This window comes from Oncorhynchus mykiss, chromosome 15 (genome assembly GCF_057628025.1).
Source record: "Oncorhynchus mykiss isolate SJ-2025 chromosome 15, ASM5762802v1, whole genome shotgun sequence".
In the NCBI taxonomy this organism is placed as follows: domain Eukaryota; kingdom Metazoa; phylum Chordata; class Actinopteri; order Salmoniformes; family Salmonidae; genus Oncorhynchus; species Oncorhynchus mykiss.
In genome coordinates this window covers 13,875,001-13,899,297 of record NC_143036.1, presented here as the reverse complement: position 1 = coordinate 13,899,297, position 24,297 = coordinate 13,875,001, and the positions used below count along the sequence as shown (strand labels likewise).

General features: G+C 44.8%; 1 protein-coding gene across 1 annotated transcript in view; it reads left to right on the top strand.

Annotated features, from left to right (window-relative positions):
* Positions 1-24,297, top strand: part of LOC110489604 (protein AF-10) — an 83,413-nt gene that overhangs the window by 55,364 nt on the left and 3,752 nt on the right. The window contains 9 exon segments of the mRNA XM_036943723.2: positions 7,201-7,349; positions 12,467-12,584; positions 17,165-17,246; positions 19,134-19,303; positions 19,417-19,566; positions 19,648-19,679; positions 21,587-21,864; positions 22,896-22,916; positions 22,994-23,075. Coding sequence (XP_036799618.2) covers positions 7,201-7,349; positions 12,467-12,584; positions 17,165-17,246; positions 19,134-19,303; positions 19,417-19,566; positions 19,648-19,679; positions 21,587-21,864; positions 22,896-22,916; positions 22,994-23,075 — 1,082 coding nt within the window.

Genomic DNA, 24,297 nt, shown 5'->3' with positions numbered 1-24,297 from the left:
TTGTTAACACAGTGTCCAAAGAAGGGCCGGAAGTATACAGAATGGTGTCGTCTGCGTAGAGGTGGATCAGAGACTCACCAGCAGCAAGAGCGACCTCATTGATGTATACAGAGAAGAGAGTCGGTCCAAGAATTGAACCCTGTGGCACCCCCATAGAGACTGCCAGAGGTCCGGACAACAGACCCTCAGATTTGACACACTGAACTCTATCAGAGAAGTAGTTGGTGAACCAGGCGAGGCAATCATTTGAGAAACCAAGGCTGTTGAGTCTGCCGATGAGGATGTGGTGATTGACAGAGTCGAAAGCCTTGGCCAGATCAATGAATACGGCTGCACAGTAATGTTTCTTATCGATGGCGGTTAAGATATCGTTTAGGACCTTGAGCGTGGCTGAGGTGCACCCATGACCAGCTCTGAAACCAGATTGCATAGCAGAGAAGGTATGGTGAGATTCAAAATGGTCGGTAATCTGTTTGTTGACTTGGCTTTCGAAGACCTTAGAAAGGCATGGTAGGATAGATATAGGTCTGTAGCAGTTTGGGTCAAGAGTGTCCCCCCCTTTGAAGAGGGGGATGACCGCAGCTGCTTTCCAATCTTTGGGAATCTCAGACGACACGAAAGAGAGGTTGAACAGGCTAGTAATAGGGGTGGCAACAATTTCGGCAGATAATTTTAGAAAGAAAGGGTCCAGATTGTCTAGCCCGGCTGATTTGTAGGGGTCCAGATTTTGCAGCTCTTTCAGAACATCAGCTGAATGGATTTGGGAGAAGGAGAAATGGGGAAGGCTTGGGCGAGTTGCTGTTGGGGGTGCAGTGCTGTTGACAGGGGTAGGAGTAGCCAGGTGGAAAGCATGGCCAGCAGTAGAAAAATGCTTATTGAAATTTTCAATTATGGTGGATTTATCAGTGGTGACAGTGTTTCCTATCTTCAGTGCAGTGGGCAGCTGGGAGGAGGTGTTCTTATTCTCCATGGACTTTACAGTGTCCCAGAACTTTTTTGAGTTAGTGTTGCAAGAAGCAAATTTCTGCTTGAAAAAGCTAGCCTTGGCTTTTCTAACTGCCTGTGTATAATGGTTTCTAGCTTCCCTGAACAGCTGCATATCACGGGGGCTGTTCGATGCTAATGCAGAACGCCATAGGACGTTTTTGTGTTGATTAAGGGCAGTCAGGTCTGGGGAGAACCAAGGGCTATATCTGTTCCTGGTTCTAAATTTCTTGAATGGGGCATGTTTATTTAAGATGGTTAGGAAGGCATTTTTAAAAAATATCCAGGCATCCTCTACTGACGGGATGAGGTCAATATCCTTCCAGGATACCCCGGCCAGGTCGATTAGAAAGGCCTGCTCGCTGAAGTGTTTCAGGGAGCGTTTTACAGTGATGAGAGGAGGTCGTTTGACCGCTGACCCATTACGGATGCAGGCAATGAGGCAGTGATCGCTGAGATCTTGGTTGAAGACAGCAGAGGTGTATTTAGAGGGGAAGTTGGTTAGGATGATATCTATGAGGGTGCCCGTGTTTAAGGCTTTGGGGAGGTACCTGGTAGGTTCATTGATAATTTGTGTGAGATTGAGGGCATCAAGTTTAGATTGTAGGATGGCTGGGGTGTTAAGCATGTTCCAGTTTAGGTCGCCTAGCAGCACGAGCTCTGAAGATAGATGGGGGGCAATCAGTTCACATATGGTGTCCAGAGCACAGCTGGGGGCAGAGGGTGGTCTATAGCAGGCGGCAACGGTGAGAGACTTGTTTTTAGAAAGGTGGATTTTTAAAAGTAGAAGTTCAAATTGTTTGGGTACAGACCTGGATAGTAGGACAGAACTCTGCAGGCTATCTTTGCAGTAAATTGCAACACCGCCCCCTTTGGCAGTTCTATCTTGTCTGAAAATGTTGTAGTTTGGAATTAAAATGTCTGAATTTTTGGTGGTCTTCCTAAGCCAGGATTCAGACACAGCTAGAACATCAGGGTTGGCAGAGTGTGCTAAAGCAGTGAATAGAACAAACTTAGGGAGGAGGCTTCTAATGTTAACATGCATGAAACCAAGGCTATTACGGTTACAGAAGTCGTCAAAAGAGAGCGCCTGGGGAATAGGAGTGGAGCTAGGCACTGCAGGGCCTGGATTCACCTCTACATCGCCAGAGGAACATAGGAGGAGTAGGATAAGGGTGCGACTAAAAGCAATAAGAATTGGTCGTCTAGAACGTCTGGAACAGAGAGTAAAAGGAGGTTTCTGGGGGCGATAAAATAGCATCAAGGTATAATGTACAGACAAAGGTAAGGTAGGATGTGAATACAGTGGAGGTAAACCTAGGTATTGAGTGATGAAGAGAGAGATATTGTCTCTAGAAACATCATTGAAACCAGGAGATGTCATTGCATGTGTGGGTGGTGGAACTAATAGGTTGGATAAGGTATAGTGAGCAGGACTAGAGGCTCTACAGTGAAATAAGCCAATAAACACTAACCAGAACAGCAATGGACAAGACATATTGACATTAAGGAGAGGCATGCTTAGTCGAGTGATCAAAAGGGTCCAGTGAGTGGAGAGGTTGGTTTAGGGTCACGGCGATTTAGACAGCTAGCCAAGCCAACCGGTAGCAAGCTAGCATAGGATGGAGTCTGTTGTTAGCCACCTCTTGCGTTCGGTCAGTAGATTAGTGGGGTTCCGTGTGGTAGAGGGGATTAATCCAAATCACACAACAACAAAAATAAGAACAATAGATATAGTTATAGAGGCCCGAGAAGAAAACATAATAATTCAAATAAATAAATTGTCCGATTGTCTATTCAGATAGCAGCCGGAAAGACAGCTAACGGATAGCGGGCCGCAGATGGGCGTTCCGGTAACGTCGCGACAGAGGAGCCAGCCGGATCTCCTTCAGGTAGATAACGTCGGCAGTCCGGTTGTGAAGGCCCGGTGGGGCTCCGCGTAGGCAGTGAAACGGGTCCGGATAGGTGACTGCAGCCCAGGAGTGAATGATGGGACTCAGGCGTGATTGACGGAGCTGGCTAGCACCGGAACAATCGATGTTTGCTCCGGAATCGACGAAAGCCGACTGTCACACGGATAGCAGCTAGCTAGCTGTGAGATCCGGGTATGAATGTCCAGAGAGCAGTTGAAATCCAGGGACATGGAGAGAAAAATTGGTCCGGTATGTTCCGTTCCGAGCCGCGCTGCGCCGTACAAAACTGGCGATAGATTTTCGATAGATTTTCGAACTAAAGGACAGCCGATGACCACAAACCGTGGTTAGCTTCTGATTAGCTTCTGGGCTAGCTCCTGGCTAGCTTCTGGCTAGTTTCTGGCCAGCCTCCTGGAGTTTCTGGCTAGCTTCCTGAAGGATTGCAGATCTGAGGTAAATAATACTTTTTTATAAATATAAATTGGTGAGGCTGGTTGCAGGAGAGTGTTTAGAAGATGAGTTGATAGAAAATAAAAATAAAATGTATGTGAAAAAAGTTGTAAATATATATATATACAGGACACGACAAGACGAGGACAAAAGACGTCTGAACTGCTATGCGATCTTGGAAGATCTTGGAGTCTGCAAAAGACCTGAGACTGGGACGGAGATTTGTCTTCCAACAAGACAATGATCCAAAACATAAAGCAAAATCTACAATGGAATGGTTAAAAAATAAACATATCCAGGTGTTAGAATGGCCAAGTCAAAGTCCAGACCTGAATCCAATCGAGAATCTGTGGAAAGAACTGAAAACTGCTGTTCACAAATGCTCTCCATCCAACCTCACTGAGCTCGAGCTGTTTTGCAAGGAGGAATGGGAAAAAAATTCAGTCTCTCGATGTGCAAAACTGATAGACATACCCCAAGCGACTTACAGCTGTAATCGCAGCAAAAGGTGGCGCTACAAAGTATTAACTTAAGGGGGCTGAATAATTTTGCACGCCCAATTTTTCAGTTTTTGATTTGTTAAAAAAGTTTGAAATATCCACTAAATGTCGTTCCACTTCATGATTGTGTCCCACTTGTTGTTGATTCTTCACAAAAAAATACAGTTTTATATCTTTATGTTTGAAGCCTGAAATGTGGCAAAAGGTCGCAAAGTTCAAGGGGGCCGAATACTTTCGCAAGGCACTGTATGTTATTGGTCACATACACATGGTTAGCAGATGTTATTGGTCACATTCACATGGTTAACATATGTTATTGGTCACATACACATGGTTAGCAGATGTTATTGGTCACATTCACATGGTTAGCAGATGTTATTGGTCACATTCACATGGTTAGCAGATGTTATTGGTCACATTCACATGGTTAACATATGTTATTGGTCACATACACATGGTTAGCAGATGTTATTGGTCACATTCACATGGTTAGCAGATGTTATTGGTCACATACACATGGTTAGCAGATGTTATTGGTCACATTCACATGGTTAGCAGATGTTATTGGTCACATTCACATGGTTAGCAGATGTTATTGGTCACATTCACATGGTTAGCAGATGTTATTGGTCACATTCACATGGTTAGCAGATGTTATTGGTCACATTCACATGGTTAGCAGATGTTATTGGTCACATTCACATGGTTAGCAGATGTTATTGGTCACATTCACATGGTTAGCAGATGTTATTGGTCATATTCACATGGTTAGCAGATATTATTGGTCACATACACATGGTTAGCAGATGTTATTGGTCACATACACATGGTTAGCAGATGTTATTGGTCACATACACATGGTTAGCAGATGTTATTGGTCACATACACATGGTTAGCAGATGTTATTGGTCACATTCACATGGTTAACATATGTTATTGGTCACATACACATGGTTAGCAGATGTTATTGGTCACATACAAAGTTTAGCAGATGTTATTGGTCACATTCACATGGTTAGCAGATGTTATTGGTCACATACACATGGTTAGCAGATGTTATTGGTCACATACACATGGTTAGCAGATGTTATTGGTCACATACACATGGTTTGCAGATGTTATTGGTCACATACACATGGTTAGCAGATGTTATTGGTCACATACACATGGTTAGCAGATGTTATTGGTCACATTCACATGGTTAGCAGATGTTATTGGTCACATACACATGGTTAGCAGATGTTATTGGTCACATTCACATGGTTACCAGATGTTGTTGGTCACATACACATGGTTAGCAGATGTTATTGGTCACATTCACATGGTTAACATATGTTATTGGTCACATACACATGGTTAGCAGATGTTATTGGTCACATTCACATGGTTAGCAGATGTTATTGGTCACATTCACATGGTTAGCAGATGTTAATGCGAGTGTAGCAAAATGCTTGTGCTTCTAGTTCCCTACAGTGCAGTAATATCTAACAAGTGATCCAACAATTCCCCAACAACTACTTAATACCCACACATTCAAGGTAGCATCAAATAATGTAGCTTAATGTAGTCAGTTGTCTTATTTTAACATTAATGTCTGGTAAAGAATTCTGTTATTGAATGGTTTTAGACCATCATCTGAAATGACCTTATCGGTATATAAATAGTGGATTGTCTTCAACAATCTTGTAAGTTAGGAGCTGTGTTGTATTGTGTAGATGATGGTATGATTTGAGGAGTAGTCTAGGAGTTTATGCAGTATGTGATCCCCACCCCCCCTCTCAGGCACAAAGCACTCTTGTTCCTCTTGTGAATGTGTGCTGCCAACAGCCATTCAGCCTTTTGTGGGGTGATGGGGGCCTCTCTCTCTCTCTCTCTTCTTCTCCCCACAACCACCACCACCATCCCAGGGGTCACTAAGGGGCAGGGGCAGAGTTTATCCCGTGTGTGTGTGTGTGTGTGTGTGTGTGTGTGTGTGTGTGTGTGTGTGTGTGTGTGTGTGTGTGTGTGTGTGTATGTAAAATCAATGAAATAGCAGCAACAACAAAACAAACAGAGAAATAGAAGAACATGTGATGGAGTCACATGAATATGTATGGGGCCTCTCCAGTCTTCAACCCTGTATGAAAAGCTGTGTGTTGTGATGGAAGAATGTGTGAGTCATCAGATTTCTTCCTGTTATTCTGGGTCAGCTGCAGGACTGACATACTGCGTGTGTGTTTAATATGTATGTGTGTTTGTGTGTGTTTAATATCTGTGTGTGTGTTTAATACCTGGGTGTGTGTGTTTAATACCTGTGTGTGTGTGTGTTTAATACCTGTGTGTGTGTGTGTTTAATACCTGTGTGTGTGTGTGTTTAATACCTGTGTGTGTGTGTTTAATACCTGTGTGTGTGTGTTTAATACCTGTGTGTGTGTGTGTGTGTGTGTTTAATACCTGTGTGTGTGTGTGTGTGTGTTTAATACCTGGGTGTGTGTGTTTAATACCTGTGTGTGTGTGTGTGTGTGTTTAATACCTGTGTGTGTGTGTGTGTTTAATACCTGTGTGTGTGTGTTTAATACCTGTGTGTGTGTGTGTGTTTAATACCTGTGTGTGTGTGTTTAATACCTGTGTGTGTGTGTATGTGTGTGTGTGTGTGTGTGTATGTTTAATACCTGTGTGTGTGTGTGTGTTTAATACCTGTGTGTGTGTTTAATACCTGTGTGTGTGTGTGTGTGTGTGTGTGTTTAATACCTGTGTGTGTGTGTGTGTTTAATACCTGTGTGTGTGTGTGTGTGTTTAATACCTGTGTGTGTGTGTGTTTAATACTTGTGTGTGTGTGTGTGTTTAATACCTGTGTGTGTGTGTGTGTGTTTAATACCTGGGTGTGTGTGTTTAATACCTGTGTGTGTGTGTGTTTAATACCTGTGTGTGTGTGTTTAATACCTGGGTGTGTGTGTTTAATACCTGGGTGTGTGTGTTTAATACCTGGGTGTGTCTGTTTAATACCTGGGTGTGTGTGTTTAATACCTGTGTGTGTGTGTGTGTGTGTGTGTGTGTTTAATACCTGTGTGTATGTGTGTTTAATATGTGTTTGTTTGTTTGTCTTTAGTGTGTGTGTGTCTTTAATATCTGGGTGTGTGTGTTTAATGTGTGTGTGTGTGTTTAATACCTAGGTGTGTGTGTAATATTTTTGGGTGTGTTTAATATGTGTATACATGCTGAATGCTTGTTATTGCTCTGATTTGATCAAGCCCACTCATTCATGGCATCAATCACTACTTTTCTGCAGACTTATAAACACCACACAATGAGAACTTTACTTCCATGGTTATGAAAAATGATCATAGTGATGATGATGATGTCTCTCTTTGTAGGTGCATTCTCCAGTGGTGACGTGTCATCGGGGGCGGGACCTGTTGCTATGGGTGGCGCTAACTCTGAGTTGCAGCAGCCGACACCCTCACTAGCCCCTCCCACTCCCCTCACTGCCACAGCCCCCTTGACCAGCACAGCCTCCTCCCATGTGAGCAGACACACACACATAAACACGCGCACACACACACACACACCACCACACGCACACACACATACACACCACCGCACACCACACACACACATACATACATACACACATACATACAGTGGGGCAAAAACGTATTTAATCAGCCACCAATTGTGCAAGTTCTCCCACTTAAAAAGATGAGAGAGGCCTGTAATTTTCATCATAGGTACACTTCAACTATGACAGACAAAATGAGAGAAAAAAATCCAGAAAATCACATTGTAGGATTTTTTTATGAATTTATTTGCAAATTATGGTGGAAAATAAGTATTTGGTCAATAACAAAAGTTTCTCAATACTTTGTTATATACCCTTTGTTGGCAATGACAGAGGTCAAACGTTTTCTGTAAGTCTTCACAAGGTTTTCACACACTGTTGCTGGTATTTTGGCCCATTCCTCCATGCAGATCTCCTCTAGAGCAGTGATGTTTTGGGGCTGTTGCTGGGCAACACGGACTTTCAACTCCTTCCAAAGATTTTCTATGGGGTTGAGATCTGGAGACTGACTAGGCCACTCCAGGACCTTGAAATGCTTCTTACGAAGCCACTCCTTCATTGCCCGGGTGGTGTGTTTGGGATCATTGTCATGCTGAAAGACCCAGCCACGTTTCATCTTCAATGCCCTTGCTGATGGAAGGAGGTTTTCACTCAAATTCTCACGATACATGGCCCCATTCATTCTTTCCTTTACACGGATCAGTCGTCCTGGTCCCTTTGCAGAAAAACAGCCCCAAAGCATGATGTTTCCACCCCCATGCTTCACAGTAGGTATGGTGTTCTTTGGATGCAACTCAGCATTCTTTGTCCTCCAAACACGACGAGTTGAGTTTTTACCAAAAAGTTATATTTTGGTTTCATCTGACCATATGACATTCTCCCAATCTTCTTCTGGATCATCCAAATGCTCTCTAGAAAACTTCAGACGGGCCTGGACATGTACTGGCTTAAGCAGGGGACACGTCTGGCACTGCATGAATTGAGTCCCTGGCGGCGTAGTGTGTTACTGATGGTAGGCTTTGTTACTTTGGTCCCAGTTCTCTGCAGGTCATTCACTAGGTCCCCCCGTGTGGTTCTGGGATTTTTGCTCACCGTTCTTGTGATCATTTTGACCCCACTGGGTGAGATCTTGCGTGGAGCCCTAGATTGAGGGAGATTATTGCACAATTGGTGGCTGACTAAATACTTTTTTGCCCCACTGTACATACATACATACATACACAGGCATGCACACGCACGCACACACACACACACACACACACACACACATACACACCACCATACACACCATCAGACACCACACACATACACACCACCAGACACCACACATACACACCACCAGACACCACACACATACACACCACCACACACACACACCACACACACATACACACCACACACACATACACACCACCGCACACCACACACGAACACCACACAAACATACACACCACCAGACACCACACATACACACCACCAGACACCACACACATACACACCACCACACACACACACACACCACACACACATACACACCACCGCACACCACACACGAACACCACACACACATACACACCACCAGACACCACACACATACACACCACACACACACAGACTAGACCTGTACTGAGCAGTCAGATCAATGTTAATGTCAGAGACATACAAGTTAAATAAAGTTCTGGAAAGCATGAGAGACAGGTTTCATATCTAACATCCTGACCACCCCCTCATATCTAACATCCTGACCACCCCCCCATCTCTGACCCCTGACCTCCTAGCTGGTCCTCTTTCCAAATGAGCAGGGGCTCTTTTTCTCTCTCTCTCTGCCCAGTTGCCCCCCCCCCCCCCCCCCCCATCTCTCTCATTTCAATTCAAAGGGCTTTATTGGCCTGGGAAACATATGTTTACATTGCCAAAGCAAATGAAATGGATAAGAAACAAAAGTGAAATAAACAAAACAAAATCACAGTTAACCTTACACTCCAACAGAATAAATACATTTCAAATGTAAATTATACAGTGTTGTAACGATGTGCAAATAGTTAAAGTACAAAAGGGAAAATAAATCAACATGAATCTGGGTTGTATTTACAATGGTGTTTGTTCTTCACTGGTTGACCTTTTCTTGTGGCAACAGGTCACAAAATCGTGCTGCTGTGATGGCACACTGTGGTATTTCACCCAGTAGATATGGGAGATTATAAAAATTGGGTTTATTTTAAAATTCTTTGTTGATCTGTGTAATCTGAGGGAAATATGTCTCTCTAATATGGTCATACATTTGGCAGGAGGTTAGGAAGTGCAGCTCAGTTTCCACCTCATTTTGTGGGCAGTGAGCACATAGCCTGTCTTCTCTTGAGAGCCAGGTCTGCCTTACGGCAGCCTTTCTCAATAGCAAGGCTATGCTCACTGAGTCTGTACATAGTCAAAGCTTTCCTTAATTTTGGGTCAGTCACAGTGGTCAGGTATTCTGTCATTGTGTACTCTCTGTTTAGGGACAAATAGCATTCTAGTTTGCTCAGTTTTTTTGTTAATTATTTCCAATGTGTCAAGTAATTCTCTTTTTGTTTTCTCATGATTTGGTTGGGTCTAATTGTGTTGCTGTCCTGGGGCTCTGTGGGGTCTGTTTGTGTTTGTGAACAGAGCCCCAGCACCAGCATGCTTAGGGGACTCTTCTCCAGGTTCATCTCTCTGTAGGTGATGGCTTTGTTATGGAATGTTTGGGAATCGCTTCTTTTTAGGTGGTTGTAGAATTTAACGTCTCTTTTCTGGATTTTGATAATTAGCGGGTATCGGCCTAATTCTGCTCTGCATGCATTATTTGGTGTTTTACTTTGTACACTGAGGATATTTTTGCAGAAATCTGCATGCAGAGTCTCAATTTGGTGTTTGTCCCATTTCGTGAATTCTTGGTTGGTGAGCGTACCCCAGACCTCACAACCATAAAAGGCAATGGGTTCTATAACTGATTCAAGTACACTGCTCAAAAAAATAAAGGGAACACTTAAACAACACAATGTAACTCCAAGTCAATCACACTTCTGTGAAATCAAACTGTCCACTTAGGAAGCAACACTGATTGACAATACATTTCACATGCTGTTGTGCAAATGGAATAGACAACAGGGGGAAATTATAGGAAATTAGCAAGACACCCCCAATAAAGGAGTGGTTCTGCAGATGGTGACCACAGACCACCTCTCAGTTCCTAGGCTTCCTGGCTGATGTTTTGGTCACTTTTGAATGCTGGCGGTGCTTTCACTCTAGTGGTAGCATGAGACGGAGTCTACAACCCACACAAGTGGCTCAGGTAGTGCAGCTCATCCAGGATGGAGCATCAATGCGAGCTCTGGCAAGAAGGTTTGCTGTGTCTGTCAGCGCAGTGTCCAGAGCATGGAGGCGCTACCAGGAGACAGGCCAGTACATCAGGAGACGTGGAGGAGGCCGTAGGAGGGCAACAACCCAGCAGCAGGACCACTACCTCCGCCTTTGTGCAAGGAGGGGCACTGCCAGAGCCCTGCAAAATGACCTCCAGCAGGCCACAAATGTGCATGTGTCTGCTCAAACGGTCAGAAACAGACTCCATGAGGGTGGTATGAGGGCCCGACGTCCACAGGTGGGGGTTGTGCTTACAGCCCAACACCGTGCAGGACGTTTGGCATTTGCCAGAGAACACCAAGATTGGCAAATTCGCCACTGTCGCCCTGTGCTCTTCACAGATGAAAGCAGGTTCACACTGAGCACATGTGACAGACATGACAGAGTCTGGAGACGCCGTGGAGAACGTTCTGCTGCCTGCAACATCCTCCAGCATGACCGGTTTGGAGGTGGGTCAGTCATGGTGTGGGGTGGCATTTCTTTGGGGGGCCGCACAGCCCTCCATGTGCTCGCCAGAGATAGCCTGACTGCCATTAGGTGAGATGAGATCCTCAGACCCCTTGTGAGACCATATGCTGGTGCAGTTGGCCCTGGGTTCCTCCTAATTCAAGACAATGCTAGTAGACCTCATGTGGCTGGAGTGTGTCAGCAGTTCCTGCAAGAGGAAGGCATTGATGCTATGGACTGGCCCGCCCATTCCCCAGACCTGAATCCAATTGAGCACATCTGGGACATCATGTCTCGCTCCATCCACCAACGCCACGTTGCACCACAGACTGTCCAGGAGTTGGCGGATGCTTTAGTCCAGGTCTGGGAGGAGATCCCTCAGGAGACCATCCGCCACCTCATCAGGAGCATGCCCAGGCGTTGTAGGGAGGTCATACAGGCACGTGGAGGCCACACACACTACTGAGCCTCATTTTGACTTGTTTTAAGGACATTACATCAAAGTTGGATCAGCCTGTGGTGTGGTTTTCCACTTTAATTTTGAGTGTGACTCCAAGTCCAGACCTCCATTGGTTGATAAATTTGATTTCCATTGATCATTTTTGTGTGATTTTGTTGTCAGCACATTCAACTATGTAAAGAAAAAAGTATTTAATAAGAATATTTCATTCATTCAGATCTAGGATGTGTTATTTTTGTGTTCCCTTAATTTTTTTGAGCAGTGTATTTTTTCCAGATCCTACATTGAAGGCCATTCTTGCCTTGTTTCTCAGATTGTTCACAGCTTTGTGGAAGTTACCTGTTGCGCTAATGTTTAGACAGAGGTATGTATAGTTTGTGTGCTTTAGGGCAACGGTGCCTAGATGGAATTTGTATTTGTGGTCCTGGCTACTAGACCTTTTTTGGAACACCATTATTTTTGTCTTACTGAGATTTACTGTCAGGGCCCAGGACTGACAGAATCTGTGCAGAAGATCTAGGTGCTGCTTTAGGCCCTCTCTGCTTTCCCCTGATCTGACAGGCACTATGGAGGAGTAAAAGGGATCCAATTCTACCAGTCACACTTCTGGTCCCAACACACACATTCTCCCCTCTCATACATAGCGGAGAGGAGGCCCAGGGTAGCAGGACATCATGTCTATTTACTACCTGTGGAGGACAGAAAGCTGCTCCATGCACAGTGTGTCTGTCTCCCCAAGTCACCAACTGCATCCAGTCATCCCCATGTATTGTAACTGAGTGTCTCTCTCCTGTAGGTGAGTGGGTTACCAGGTCTAGTGTTCAACATGGCTCCCTCCCACATGTTTGGAAACCGACTCAACCCCAACTCTGCCATGGCTGCTCTCATCGCACAGTCTGAGGCTTCCCCCACAGGTTGGCACTAACGTGTGTGTGTGTGTGTGATCATGGATAAGTCACGGTCTACAGAGAGTCCAGAGGTCACCACACCCACTGACTGACTCCTCCCACTGACACACTGCTTAGGTTACGGCACGCACGCATACACACACACACACACACACCACACACAGCAGTGCCGGGTTATAGAGAAGGATTGACTGTGTGGGATGTGATGACTGGTCTACTTGTGGAGGTAGGTGGACATAGGAGGAGTAGGGCTGGGTGATATGGGCAAAATATCCTATCACAATATTTTTCACATTTTTGACAGTATTTTAGGTTTTTGAATATTAAATGCTGTACATATGCTTTCTGAGTATCTCATGACCCTAGGGTGGCAACACATAAATTATAAGTGATTCCAAACAAACAAAATGATTTTCAGCATTTTCATCAATATCTGTATTTTCTGCACTTTTGTCATTATTTCCACGCTGACAGGCAGCATGATATGGGCAAAAATATAGGCTTAGTTAATTGGTGAACTGTTGAAATCATGGAAATATAATGATTATTTGAATTCTATACTTGAAATATAGTGAGCTGAACCTTGAATACATTGTTGTTTGACATGAAAACAAATGAATAAGCCAGTGAGTAATTATTGACTGGGTAGGAACCAAAGTGTTGGTCAGTGTTTCCAGGTTACCCTAATTTAGATGTTACATTACATGTTTTCTTACTTCATGTAGCTAGCTAGCTGGCCAACATATTAATGCTTTGCTTATTCCTCTCTATACCGTTGCACAAGCATGCTTATCAAAGCCTACACCAGCACTGGTAGCAGGCAGTATTAGCTAACTAGCTACGTTTGCTGTGACTCTTAGCTGGCCAGCTAGCTAGCTAGCTAAATGTACTCACTAGTGATTAGCATTAGCAGCTAACACAAATTATTTTAGCAACATCTTGCTCAGAAAAGACAAACTTTTAGTTTGCAGACAGTAAGATACAGACCTGGGCCCTGACAGTAAATCTCAGGAAGACAAAAATAAGGGTGTTCCAAAAAAGGTACAGTCGCCAGCACCACAAATATAAATTCCATCTAGACACCGTTGCCCTACAGCACACAAACTATACATACCTTGGCCTAAACATCAGCACCACATGTAACTTCAACAAAGCTGTGAACAATATTGAGAGACAAGGCAAGAAGGGCTTTCAACGCCATCAAAAGGAACATAAAATTAGAAATACCAATTAGGATCTGGCTAAAAATACTTGAATCAGTTATAGAACCCATTGCCCTTTATGGTTGTGAGGTCTGGGGTACGCTCACCAACCAAGAATTCACGAAATGGGACAAACACCTAATTGAGTCTCTGCATACAGAATTCTGCAAAAAATATCCTCCATGTACAACGTAAAATACCAAATAATGCATGCAGAGCAGAATTAGGCCAATAACCGCTAATTATCCAAATCCAGAAAAAAGCCGTTAAATTCTACAACCACCTAAAAGGAAGTGATTCCCAAACCTTCCATAACAAAGCCATCACCTACAGAGAGATGAACCTGGAGAAGAGTCCCCTAAGCAAGCTGGTCCTGGGGCTCTGTTCACAAACACAAACAGAGCCCCAGGACAGCAACACAATTAGACCTTTCCAAATCATGAGAAAACCGAAAGATAATTACTTGACACATTGGAAATAATTAACAAAAAAACAGAGCAAACTAGAATGCTATTTGTCCCTAAACAGAGAGTACACAGTGACAGAATACCTGACTAACACTTTTCAGCCCGGATTTGAACCCAATCTAACGTCTCTGGAGAGACCTGAAAATAGCTGTGCTGCGACGCTCTCCATCCAACCTGACAGAGCTTGAGAGGATCTGCAGAGAAGAATGGGAGAAACTCCCCAAATAGAATTGTGCCAAGCTTGTAGCGTCATACCCAAAAAGTTGCGAGGCTGTAATCACTGCAACAAAGTACTGAGTAAAGGGTGTGAATACTTATGTAAATGTAGTATTTCTGTTATTTATTTGTAATACATTTTTGCTTTGACATTATGGGGTATTGTATGTAGATGATGATAAAATAAAATAAAATCCATTGTAGAATCATCCTGCAACGTAACATAATGTGGAGCAAGTCAAGGGGTTTGAATACTTTCAGAATGCACTGTACACACACTAATAGTGTATAGAAAGCTTCTAGAATGTACTGTACACACACTAATAGTGTATAGAACGCTTCTAGAATGCACTGTACACACACTAATAGTATATAGAACGCTTCTAGAATGCACTGTACACACACTAATAGTGTATAGAATGCTTCTAGAATGCACTGTACACACACTAATAGTGTATAGAACGCTTCTAGAATGCACTGTACACACACTAATAGTATATAGAACGCTTCTAGAATGCACTGTACACACACTAATAGTGTATAGAATGCTTCTAGAATGCACTGTACACACACTAATAGTGTATAGAATGCTTCTAGAATGCACTGTACACACACTAATAGTGTATAGAACGCTTCTAGAATGCACTGTACACACACTAATAGTGTATAGAACGCTTCTAGAATGCACTGTACACACACTAATAGTGTATAGAACGCTTCTAGAATGCACTGTACACACACTAATAGTGTATAGAACGCTTCTAGAATGCACTGTACACACACTAATAGTATATAGAACGCTTCTAGAATGCACTGTACACACACTAATAGTATATAGAACGCTTCTAGAATGCACTGTACACACACTAATAGTGTATAGAACGCTTCTAGAATGCACTGTACACACACTAATAGTATATAGAACGCTTCTAGAATGCACTGTACACACACTAATAGTATATAGAACGCTTCTAGAAAGCACTGTACACACACTAATAGTATATAGAACGCTTCTAGAATGCACTGTACACACACTAATAGTATATAGAACGCTTCTAGAATGCACTGTACACACACTAATAGTGTATAGAACGCTTCTAGAATGCACTGTACACACACTAATAGTATATAGAACGCTTCTAGAAAGCACTGTACACACACTAATAGTGTATAGAACGCTTCTAGAATGCACTGTACACACACTAATAGTATATAGAACGCTTCTAGAATGCACTGTACACACACTAATAGTATATAGAACGCTTCTAGAATGCACTGTACACACTAATAGTGTATAGAACGCTTCTAGAAAGCACTGTACACACACTAATAGCGTATAGAACGCTTCTAGAATGCACTGTACACACTCTAATAGTGTATAGAACGCTTCTAGAAAGCACTGTACACACACTAATAGTATATAGAACGCTTCTAGAAAGCACTGTACACACACTAATAGTGTATAGAATGCTTCTAGAAAGCACTGTACACACACTAATAGTATATAGAACGCTTCTAGAAAGCACTGTACACACACTAATAGTGTATAGAACGCTTCTAGAAAGCAGCATGTCAGCAACATTGTTCCAGCCATCTGACCATGCTGTGTGAACAGCAACCAAGTGCTCATGACTCTGTGGTCCAGCAACTGCTCTCTCCTTGAGTGACAGGGGGCAGGGCTTGGTGTGGTTAGAGAGAGAGGGGTAGAGAGAGAGAGGTGACTCAAGTAGAAAACGGAGTAGCCTATAAGAACTGACATACACCGGAGTAGCGTATCACATTTAACAAGGCAAAGATTGAAATACTGCTACAAAAGGTGAAGAACAAACTGAAAGTGGACTGTGCATCAATACTGGTGTATAATAAATACGGTACACCACCCAGCCCTAAGGGGGAGGAGTGGGAGAAAGGGGTGAGTCAAGTGTTTCCTGGTGTTTCAGTATCGCCTGCAGCCATTGGTCCTCCCTGACCTATAGGGGTTAACTATAATGTGACTGGGTTGTGTGTGTGGGGGTGTTTTTGCTTTTGAATGACAGGCAGGAAAGGTGAAGAAGAGAGTCAAAAGGGGGTCAAATAGGAGTTGAGATTGACTGTCGGAAGTGGAGACCAGCGCATGTCAAGTCCCGTATACTATTGTGCTGTGTTAGCCTGTGCGCTGTTTTAGCCTGTGCGCTGTGTTAGCCTGTGCGCTGTGTTAGCCTGTGCACTGTGTTAGCCTGTGTGCGCTGTGTTAGCCTGTGCGCGCTGTGTTAGCCTGTGCGCGCTGTGTTAGCCTGTGCGCGCTGTGTTAGCCTGTGCGCGCTGTGTTAGCCTGTGCGCGCTGTGTTAGCCTGTGCGCTGTGTTAGCCTGTGCGCGCTGTGTTAGCCTGTGCGCGCTGTGTTAGCCTGTGCGCGCTGTGTTAGCCTGTGCGCGCTGTGTTAGCCTGTGCGCGCTGTGTTAGCCTGTGCGCGCTGTGTTAGCCTGTGCGCGCTGTGTTAGCCTGTGCGCGCTGTGTTAGCCTGTGCGCGCTGTGTTAGCCTGTGCGCTGTGTTAGCCTGTGCGCTGTGTTAGCCTGTGCGCTGTGTTAGCCTGTGCGCTGTGTTAGCGTGTGCGCTGTGTTAGCGTGTGAGATTCATTACTCTTTGCAAGGAAAATGAACGTCTGGCCTGGGAGGGAGGGAGATACTATCACAGTTGTAAGTGTGTTATTTACTGTGTGTAGATCAGGATGTTGGAGATGGAAACAGTGTTGGAGCTCAGGGCTTCCCCAGACGAGCCTCTCCCAAGACCACCCTCTCTCCACAGTGAGTACACACACATTCCCCCTATTCCCGGTGAACCCATATTTACATTCCACACAAAATACCTTCCACCCATCCCTCTTTCTCTCTCTCTCTCTCTCTCTCTCTCTCTCTCTCTCTCTCTCTCTCTCTCTCTCTCTCTCTCTCTCTCTACCCCCCCTCTCTCTCTACCCCCCTCTCTCTCTACCCCCCTCTCTCTCTCTCTACCCAGCCCTCCCTCTCTCCACCCATCCCCTCCTCTCTCTCCACCCATCCCCTCCTCTCTCTCCACCCCCCCTTTCTTTCTCTCCATCCATCCTCCCCCTCTCTCTCTACCCATCCTCCCCCTCTCTCTACCATCCCCCTCTCCTGTCTTCCCCTCGGCTGGTCCCTCGTGTGGGGGGGGGGGGGGGTCTTTCTCCCTCCCTCCCACAAACACACACACGCTGGTCTCCCCCCTCCTTTCTTCTGTCCCTCCCTCCTGCAGGCTTTTCTGGTCTCTTCTGTGAGTGTGTGATGGTGGGAAACGTCCTTCAGCTCTGCGCTTGCTTTTATTTTTTTTTACAAAGATAGTTTGCCTTTACTCAGTTTTTCTGCCAACAAGCGCGTGTGGGGATGTCTGGGAAAGGGATGTGTGTGTGTGTGGAGGAATGGGTGTGTGACACTGCAGCTTTTACACTTTGTGGGATGAATAGTTGAACTCGACAAGGTTGGTTGCTTACTACTTTAAATATTTATGGGTATTTTTTTACTGTATAAATAGCAAATAGATGTAGTACTGTGTATAACTGAATAATGGAGGGTATTTTAAGAAGTTAAAGGTTTCCTTCAGTATGCTCCAAACATTTACTAGCTGAATTTTTCCAATAAGAATGCTCTTTTTGTGCGTGCGTGTGCGTGTGTGTGCGTGTGTGTGCGTGCATGTGTGTGTGCGTGTGTGCGTGCATGTGTGTGTGCGTGCATGTGTGTGTGCGTGTGTGTGCGTGCATGTGTGTGTGCGGGTGTGTGTGCGGGTGTGTGTGCGTGTGTGTGCGTGCGTGTGTGTGTGTGTGTGTGCGTGTGTGTGTGCGTACGCGTGTGTGTGCGTACGCGTGTGTGTGCGTACGCGTGTGTGTGCGTACGCGTGTGTGTGTGTGTGCGCGTGTGTGTGTGTGTGTGTGTGTGCGTGTGTGTGTGTGCGTGCGTGCGTGTGTGTGTGTGTGCGTGTGCGTGTGTGTGTGTGTGTGTGTGCGCACTAGGAAGTGAGATGGAATGGTAAAAATGCTCTCCCTCCCTCAGTTGCTTATTCCTGAACAGTGAAGTTCTCTCCTAGCTCTCTTTTTCCTCCCTCTTTCTCTCTCACACATCAGAGTGTGTCTAAACTCACACAGAGTGATTTACTGCACCAGGGGTACTACACACACACTCTTTCTCTCCCATACACACACACACACCACTCTGCTCATTCTCTCTGTTTCTCTCTCTCTCTTTGTGTTTCTCTCTCTGTGTTTCTCTCTCTGTTTCTCTTTCTCTCTCTGGTGTTTCTCTGTCTCGAAGATATTTAGCTGGCAAACATTAGAAGTGAATTTCAAGTCTAACTTGATCACTGCTCTAGACGCTGCTCAACAGTGAATCGTCAGGTCATGAAACTTCAGTTTGCGCTTTGTAAACAAGTATACCATGTGACTGGCTAAATTACATTTTTGTGAATACTAAAATATATACTTCTGACTGTTTTGAAAATCCTACCTTTCAATACCACGATATACTGTACGGTATACCGCCCAAGCACACCCTGTAACAACACGTTGATTTGGTTTGACATTCTTCATGTTTGTTTCGTGTTATGTGTATAATCTCCTTTACTCTTCACCTCTCTCTCTCCCCCAAACCCTCCTCTCTCTCCCCCAAACCCTCCCTCTCATCCTCCAGTTCTCCTCTAGCTGGGCTACAGATCCGGTATGACCCAGGGTCAGCGTCAGGGTTAGGGGGGTTAGGTTCAGGTCAGGGAGGCGGGGGGGACACCTCTATAGAACAGCTGCTGGAGAGACAGTGGAGTGATGGACAACAGCTCCTACTGCAGCAGGGAGCACAGGGAGATGGTGAGCACACACACCTACATGACTTCATCAGATCTAATCTACTCACCTATATTTCATTGTTTGGATAATTAAATTGTATTGGTTTAATATGGTCTCCTCTCTGTGTGTGGTAGTGTTGGGGTTGTTGAAGTCCCTCCACCAGCTGCAGCAGGAGAACAGGCGTCTAGAGGACCAGATTAAAACTCTGACCATGAAGAAAGAACGACTGCAGCTCCTGTCAGCTCAGCTGTCTGTGCCTTTCACCCCTTCTGCTGCTGCCCAAGGTACACACACACCGCCTAACCTCACCCTGACATACACACTGTCACTCTCATTGTCTGACTGTGTGATGTTGTGTGTTTCAGATGTGAAGGGTGACTCCTCTCTACCTGCTCAGGTAAGGCAGCACCATTACCCAGCTAGATGCTGTCGTTACACACGGGTTATGCTGTCATTACACACTGGTTATGCTGTCGTTACACACGGGTTATGCTGTCATTACACACTGGTTATGCTGTCGTTACACACGGGTTATGCTGTCATTGCACACTGGTTATGCTGTCATTACACACTGGTTATGCTGTCGTTACACACGGGTTATGCTGTCATTACACACTGGTTATGCTGTCATTACACACTGGTTATGCTGTCATTACACACTGGTTATGCTGTCATTACACACTGGTTATGCTGTCATTACACACTGGTTATGCTGTCTTTACACACTAGTTATGCTGTCATTACACACTGGTTATGCTGTCGTTACACACTGGTTATGCTGTCGTTACACACTGGTTATGCTGTCATTACACACTGGTCATGCTGTCGTTATACACTGGTTATGCTGTCGTTACACTGGTTATGCTGTCGTTACACACTGGTTATGCTGTCGTTACACACTGGTTATGCTGTCGTTATACACTAGTTATGCTGTTATGCTGTCATTGCACACTGGTTATGCTGTTATGCTGTCATTACACACTAGTTATGCTGTCATTGCACACTGGTTATGCTGTCATTGCACACTGGTTATGCTGTCATTACACACTAGTTATGCTGTCATTACACACTAGTTATGCTGTCGTTACACACTAGTTATGGTGTCGTTATACACTGGTTATGGTGTTATGCTGTCATTACACACGGGTTATGCTGTCATTACACACTAGTTATGCTGTCATTACACACTAGTTATGCTGTCGTTACACACTAGTTATGGTGTCGTTATACACTAGTTATGCTGTCGTTATACACTGGTTATGCTGTCATTACACACTAGTTATGCTGTCATTACACACTAGTTATGCTGTCATTACACACTAGTTATGCTGTCGTTATACACTGGTTATGCTGTCATTACACACTGGTTATGCTGTCATTACACACTGGTTATGCTGTCATTACACACTAGTTATGGTGTCGTTATACACTGGTTATGCTGTCATTACACACTGGTTATGCTGTCATTACACACTGGTTATGCTGTCATTACACACTGGTTATGCTGTCATTACACACTAGTTATGGTGTCATTACACACTAGTTATGCTGTCATTACACACTAGTTATGGTGTCATTACACACTAGTTATGCTGTCATTACACACTAGTTATGCTGTCATTACACACTAGTTATGGTGTCATTATACACTGGTTATGCTGTCGTTACACACTAGTTATGCTGTCATTACACACTAGTTATGCTGTCATTACACACTAGTTATGCTGTCGTTACACACTAGTTATGGTGTCGTTATACACTGGTTATGCTGTCATTACACACTAATTATGCTGTTATGCTGTCATTGCACACTGGTTATGCTGTCATTGCACACTGGTTATGCTGTTATGCTGTCATTGCACACTGGTTATGCTGTCATTGCACACTGGTTATGCTGTCATTACACACTGGTTATGCTGTCGTTACACACTGGTTATGCTGTCATTACACACTAGTTATGCTGTCATTACACACTAATTATGCTGTCATTGCACACTGGTTATGCTGTTATGCTGTCATTACACACTAGTTATGCTGTCATTACACACTAATTATGCTGTCATTACACACTAGTTATGCTGTCATTACACACTAGTTATGCTGTCATTACACACTAATTATGCTGTCATTACACACTAGTTATGCTGTCATTACACACTAGTTATGCTGTCATTACACACTAATTATGCTGTCATTACACACTGGTTATGCTGTTATGCTGTCATTGCACACTGGTTATGCTGTCATTGCACACTGGTTATGCTGATATTGGTAAACAAAGCTCTTTCTCTGTCTCTCTCGCAGGATAGCGTGTCGTGTGGCCGCAGTAGTGGTGGCTCTACCTCTTCTCTCTCCACCCCCCCCTCCATCTCCCACAGCCCCCCCCAGCCGCCTCAGCTCAATGGGGTTGCCATGGGAACAATGCTGCTGGGAGGGGGAGCTGGGCTAGGGATGGGGGGGATAGTGGGGGTTCTGAACAGAGTCATACAGACCACTTCCAGCCCTCACACATACAGCTACACACATACCTCCTCACCGGGCCCCAGCACCGCTCTGCCCATCTCCAGCTCCATCAACACCAGGTATGTACACTACATCTGCCTGTCTGTCTGGCTGGCTGCATGGATACCTGGTAGTCTGGCTACATGGTTGTCTGTCTGGCTACCTGGATGTCTGTCTTGCTGCCTGTCTGGCTACATACTAGTCTGGCTGCTTGGCTACCTGGTAGTCTGTCTGGCTGGCTGCATGGCTACCTGGTCATCTGTCTGGCTGGCTGCATGGCTACCTGGTAGTCTGGCTGCATGGCTACCTGGTAGTCTGGCTGGCTGGCTGCATGGATACCTGGTAGTCTGGCTGGCTGGCTGCATGGCTACCTGGTAGTCTGGCTGCATGGCTACCTGGTAGTCTGGCTGCATGGCTACCTGGTAGTCTGGCTGCATGGCTACCTGGTAGTCTGGCTGCATGGCTACCTGGTAGTCTGGCTGGCTGGCTGCATGGCTACCTGGTAGTCTGGCTGGCTGGCTGCATGGATACCTGGTAGTCTGGCTGCATGGATACCTGGTAGTCTGGCTGGCTGGCTGCATGGCTACCTGGTAGTCTGGCTGGCTGGCTGCATGGATACCTGGTAGTCTGGCTGGCTGGCTGCATGGATACCTGGTAGTCTGGTTGGCTGACTGCATAGCTACCTGGTAGTCTGGCTGGCTGGCTGCATGGATACCTGGTAGTCTGGCTGGCTGGCTGCATGGATACCTGGTAGTCTGGCTGGCTGGCTGCATGGCTACCTGGTAGTCTGGCTGGCTGGCTGCATGGCTACCTGGTAGTCTGGCTGGCTGGCTGCATGGCTACCTGGTAGTCTGGCTGGCTGGCTGCATGGCTACCTGGTAGTCTGGCTGGCTGGCTGCATGGCTACCTGGTAGTCTGGCTGGCTGGCTGCATGGCTACCTGGTAGTCTGGCTGGCTGGCTGCATGGCTACCTGGTAGGCTGGCTGGCTGGCTGCATGGCTACCTGTCTGTCCTTGCATTGATTGACATGGTTGTTTCTCACTCTGTCTTTAGTTTCAAGTTGATGTCGTTATATTTTCTCCCTCCCTGCTTTCCTATTGGATTACATCAGCTCAGCTACAGCTAAAAGCAGGTGAGAGAGTATGTGCTCTTGTGTGTGTGTGTTGTAGTTTTCTAACTGTGTGTCTGTCTTTGTGTGTTTTCACTCAGGTTGGGTGCCTTGTCTGAGCAGCAGAGACTCTTACTGCACCAGAACCAACTACAGCAGCTACTGTCTTCACAGCCCTCTGCGGTAAACACACACACACACACACACACCAGGGCTCCGTTCTGACACCATTTAGTCGCATATTGCGGCCCTTTGACTTGGCTGTGCGAGTTACATTTTTAATTGGTTGCATCAGTGCGAACTGCACATTCTACATGGTCACCTCACTCAAAATGTTTAGGAGGCTAAAACCATGATTTTGGTCGAACAGTAAAGTGCATTATCCTCGTGATTCCTGTAATGACAGTGTCTGTCTGCTCCTGTACCTGTTTCGCAGGGGCCTGCTGCTGTGTTGATCAAACCACTCTCAAATGCTCCGAGAGAAAACAAAGTGTTCTGATTTGAATAACGGTTTAAAATCCTATTGCCGGGCAAAACACAGCTGTCTCGTTGTCACACTTGGAGGTTATCAGCTTTCGTTAGGAACAGGTTTTTATTTCTCCGCTCTCAATTTTGAGCTCAATAGCAACTATTTTGCAACCAAGATCTTTGATCTGGCTTTGAGATACGCAGGCCTCATTGGACGATAGGCTAGAACTGCAGCATGTTTGGGACATTAAGGCCTGATTGAATACAGAGGTAAAATAACCCTGGTTGCAACGGGAAAAAGAGAGGAATAAAACTAGTGATTTGACGCTGGTACGGTGTCAACCGGCTGGATGGTCCTCCTTCACTACTCCCGCCCTAATGAAGACGCATCCTATCAGGAACAACGAAATGGAAGTATTAAAAAGAGATTTGGAAGAAGGACATTACAACTGAAATGAAATGATTTGACTGGAAATGCAGCCTATGTTCATTATGATGATTATAACTTTGCGAAAATACAGTTATTGAACAATAACTTTTAATTTATTGGCCGACCACATTGTAACTGAAAGTGATGTGGATTGCATCAGTGTGTGATAGACAATTTCAATACCATCATAAGATGACTTTCCCTACCACATTTCTTTCTATTGCAGACATTGTTTCTTCAGTAAAGTAGGCTGCAATATACCACAGCAGCCCTGTACGAAATTACAAAGGTTCAATATTGGGTGTTGTCATGTTGTTTTACAAATAAATAAATATTCTCCACTATCCACATTATAGTAGAATAACATTTGATTCAAAATAGAACGTAATCACAGTTTAGTTTCCAATGTAAAATGTGTAGCCTACAGTTCAGGAAAAATGCTTTTCCCCTCATGATAGGAAATGGCCATATTCGATTCAGACAAGTCAAATCATTCATGGATTACAT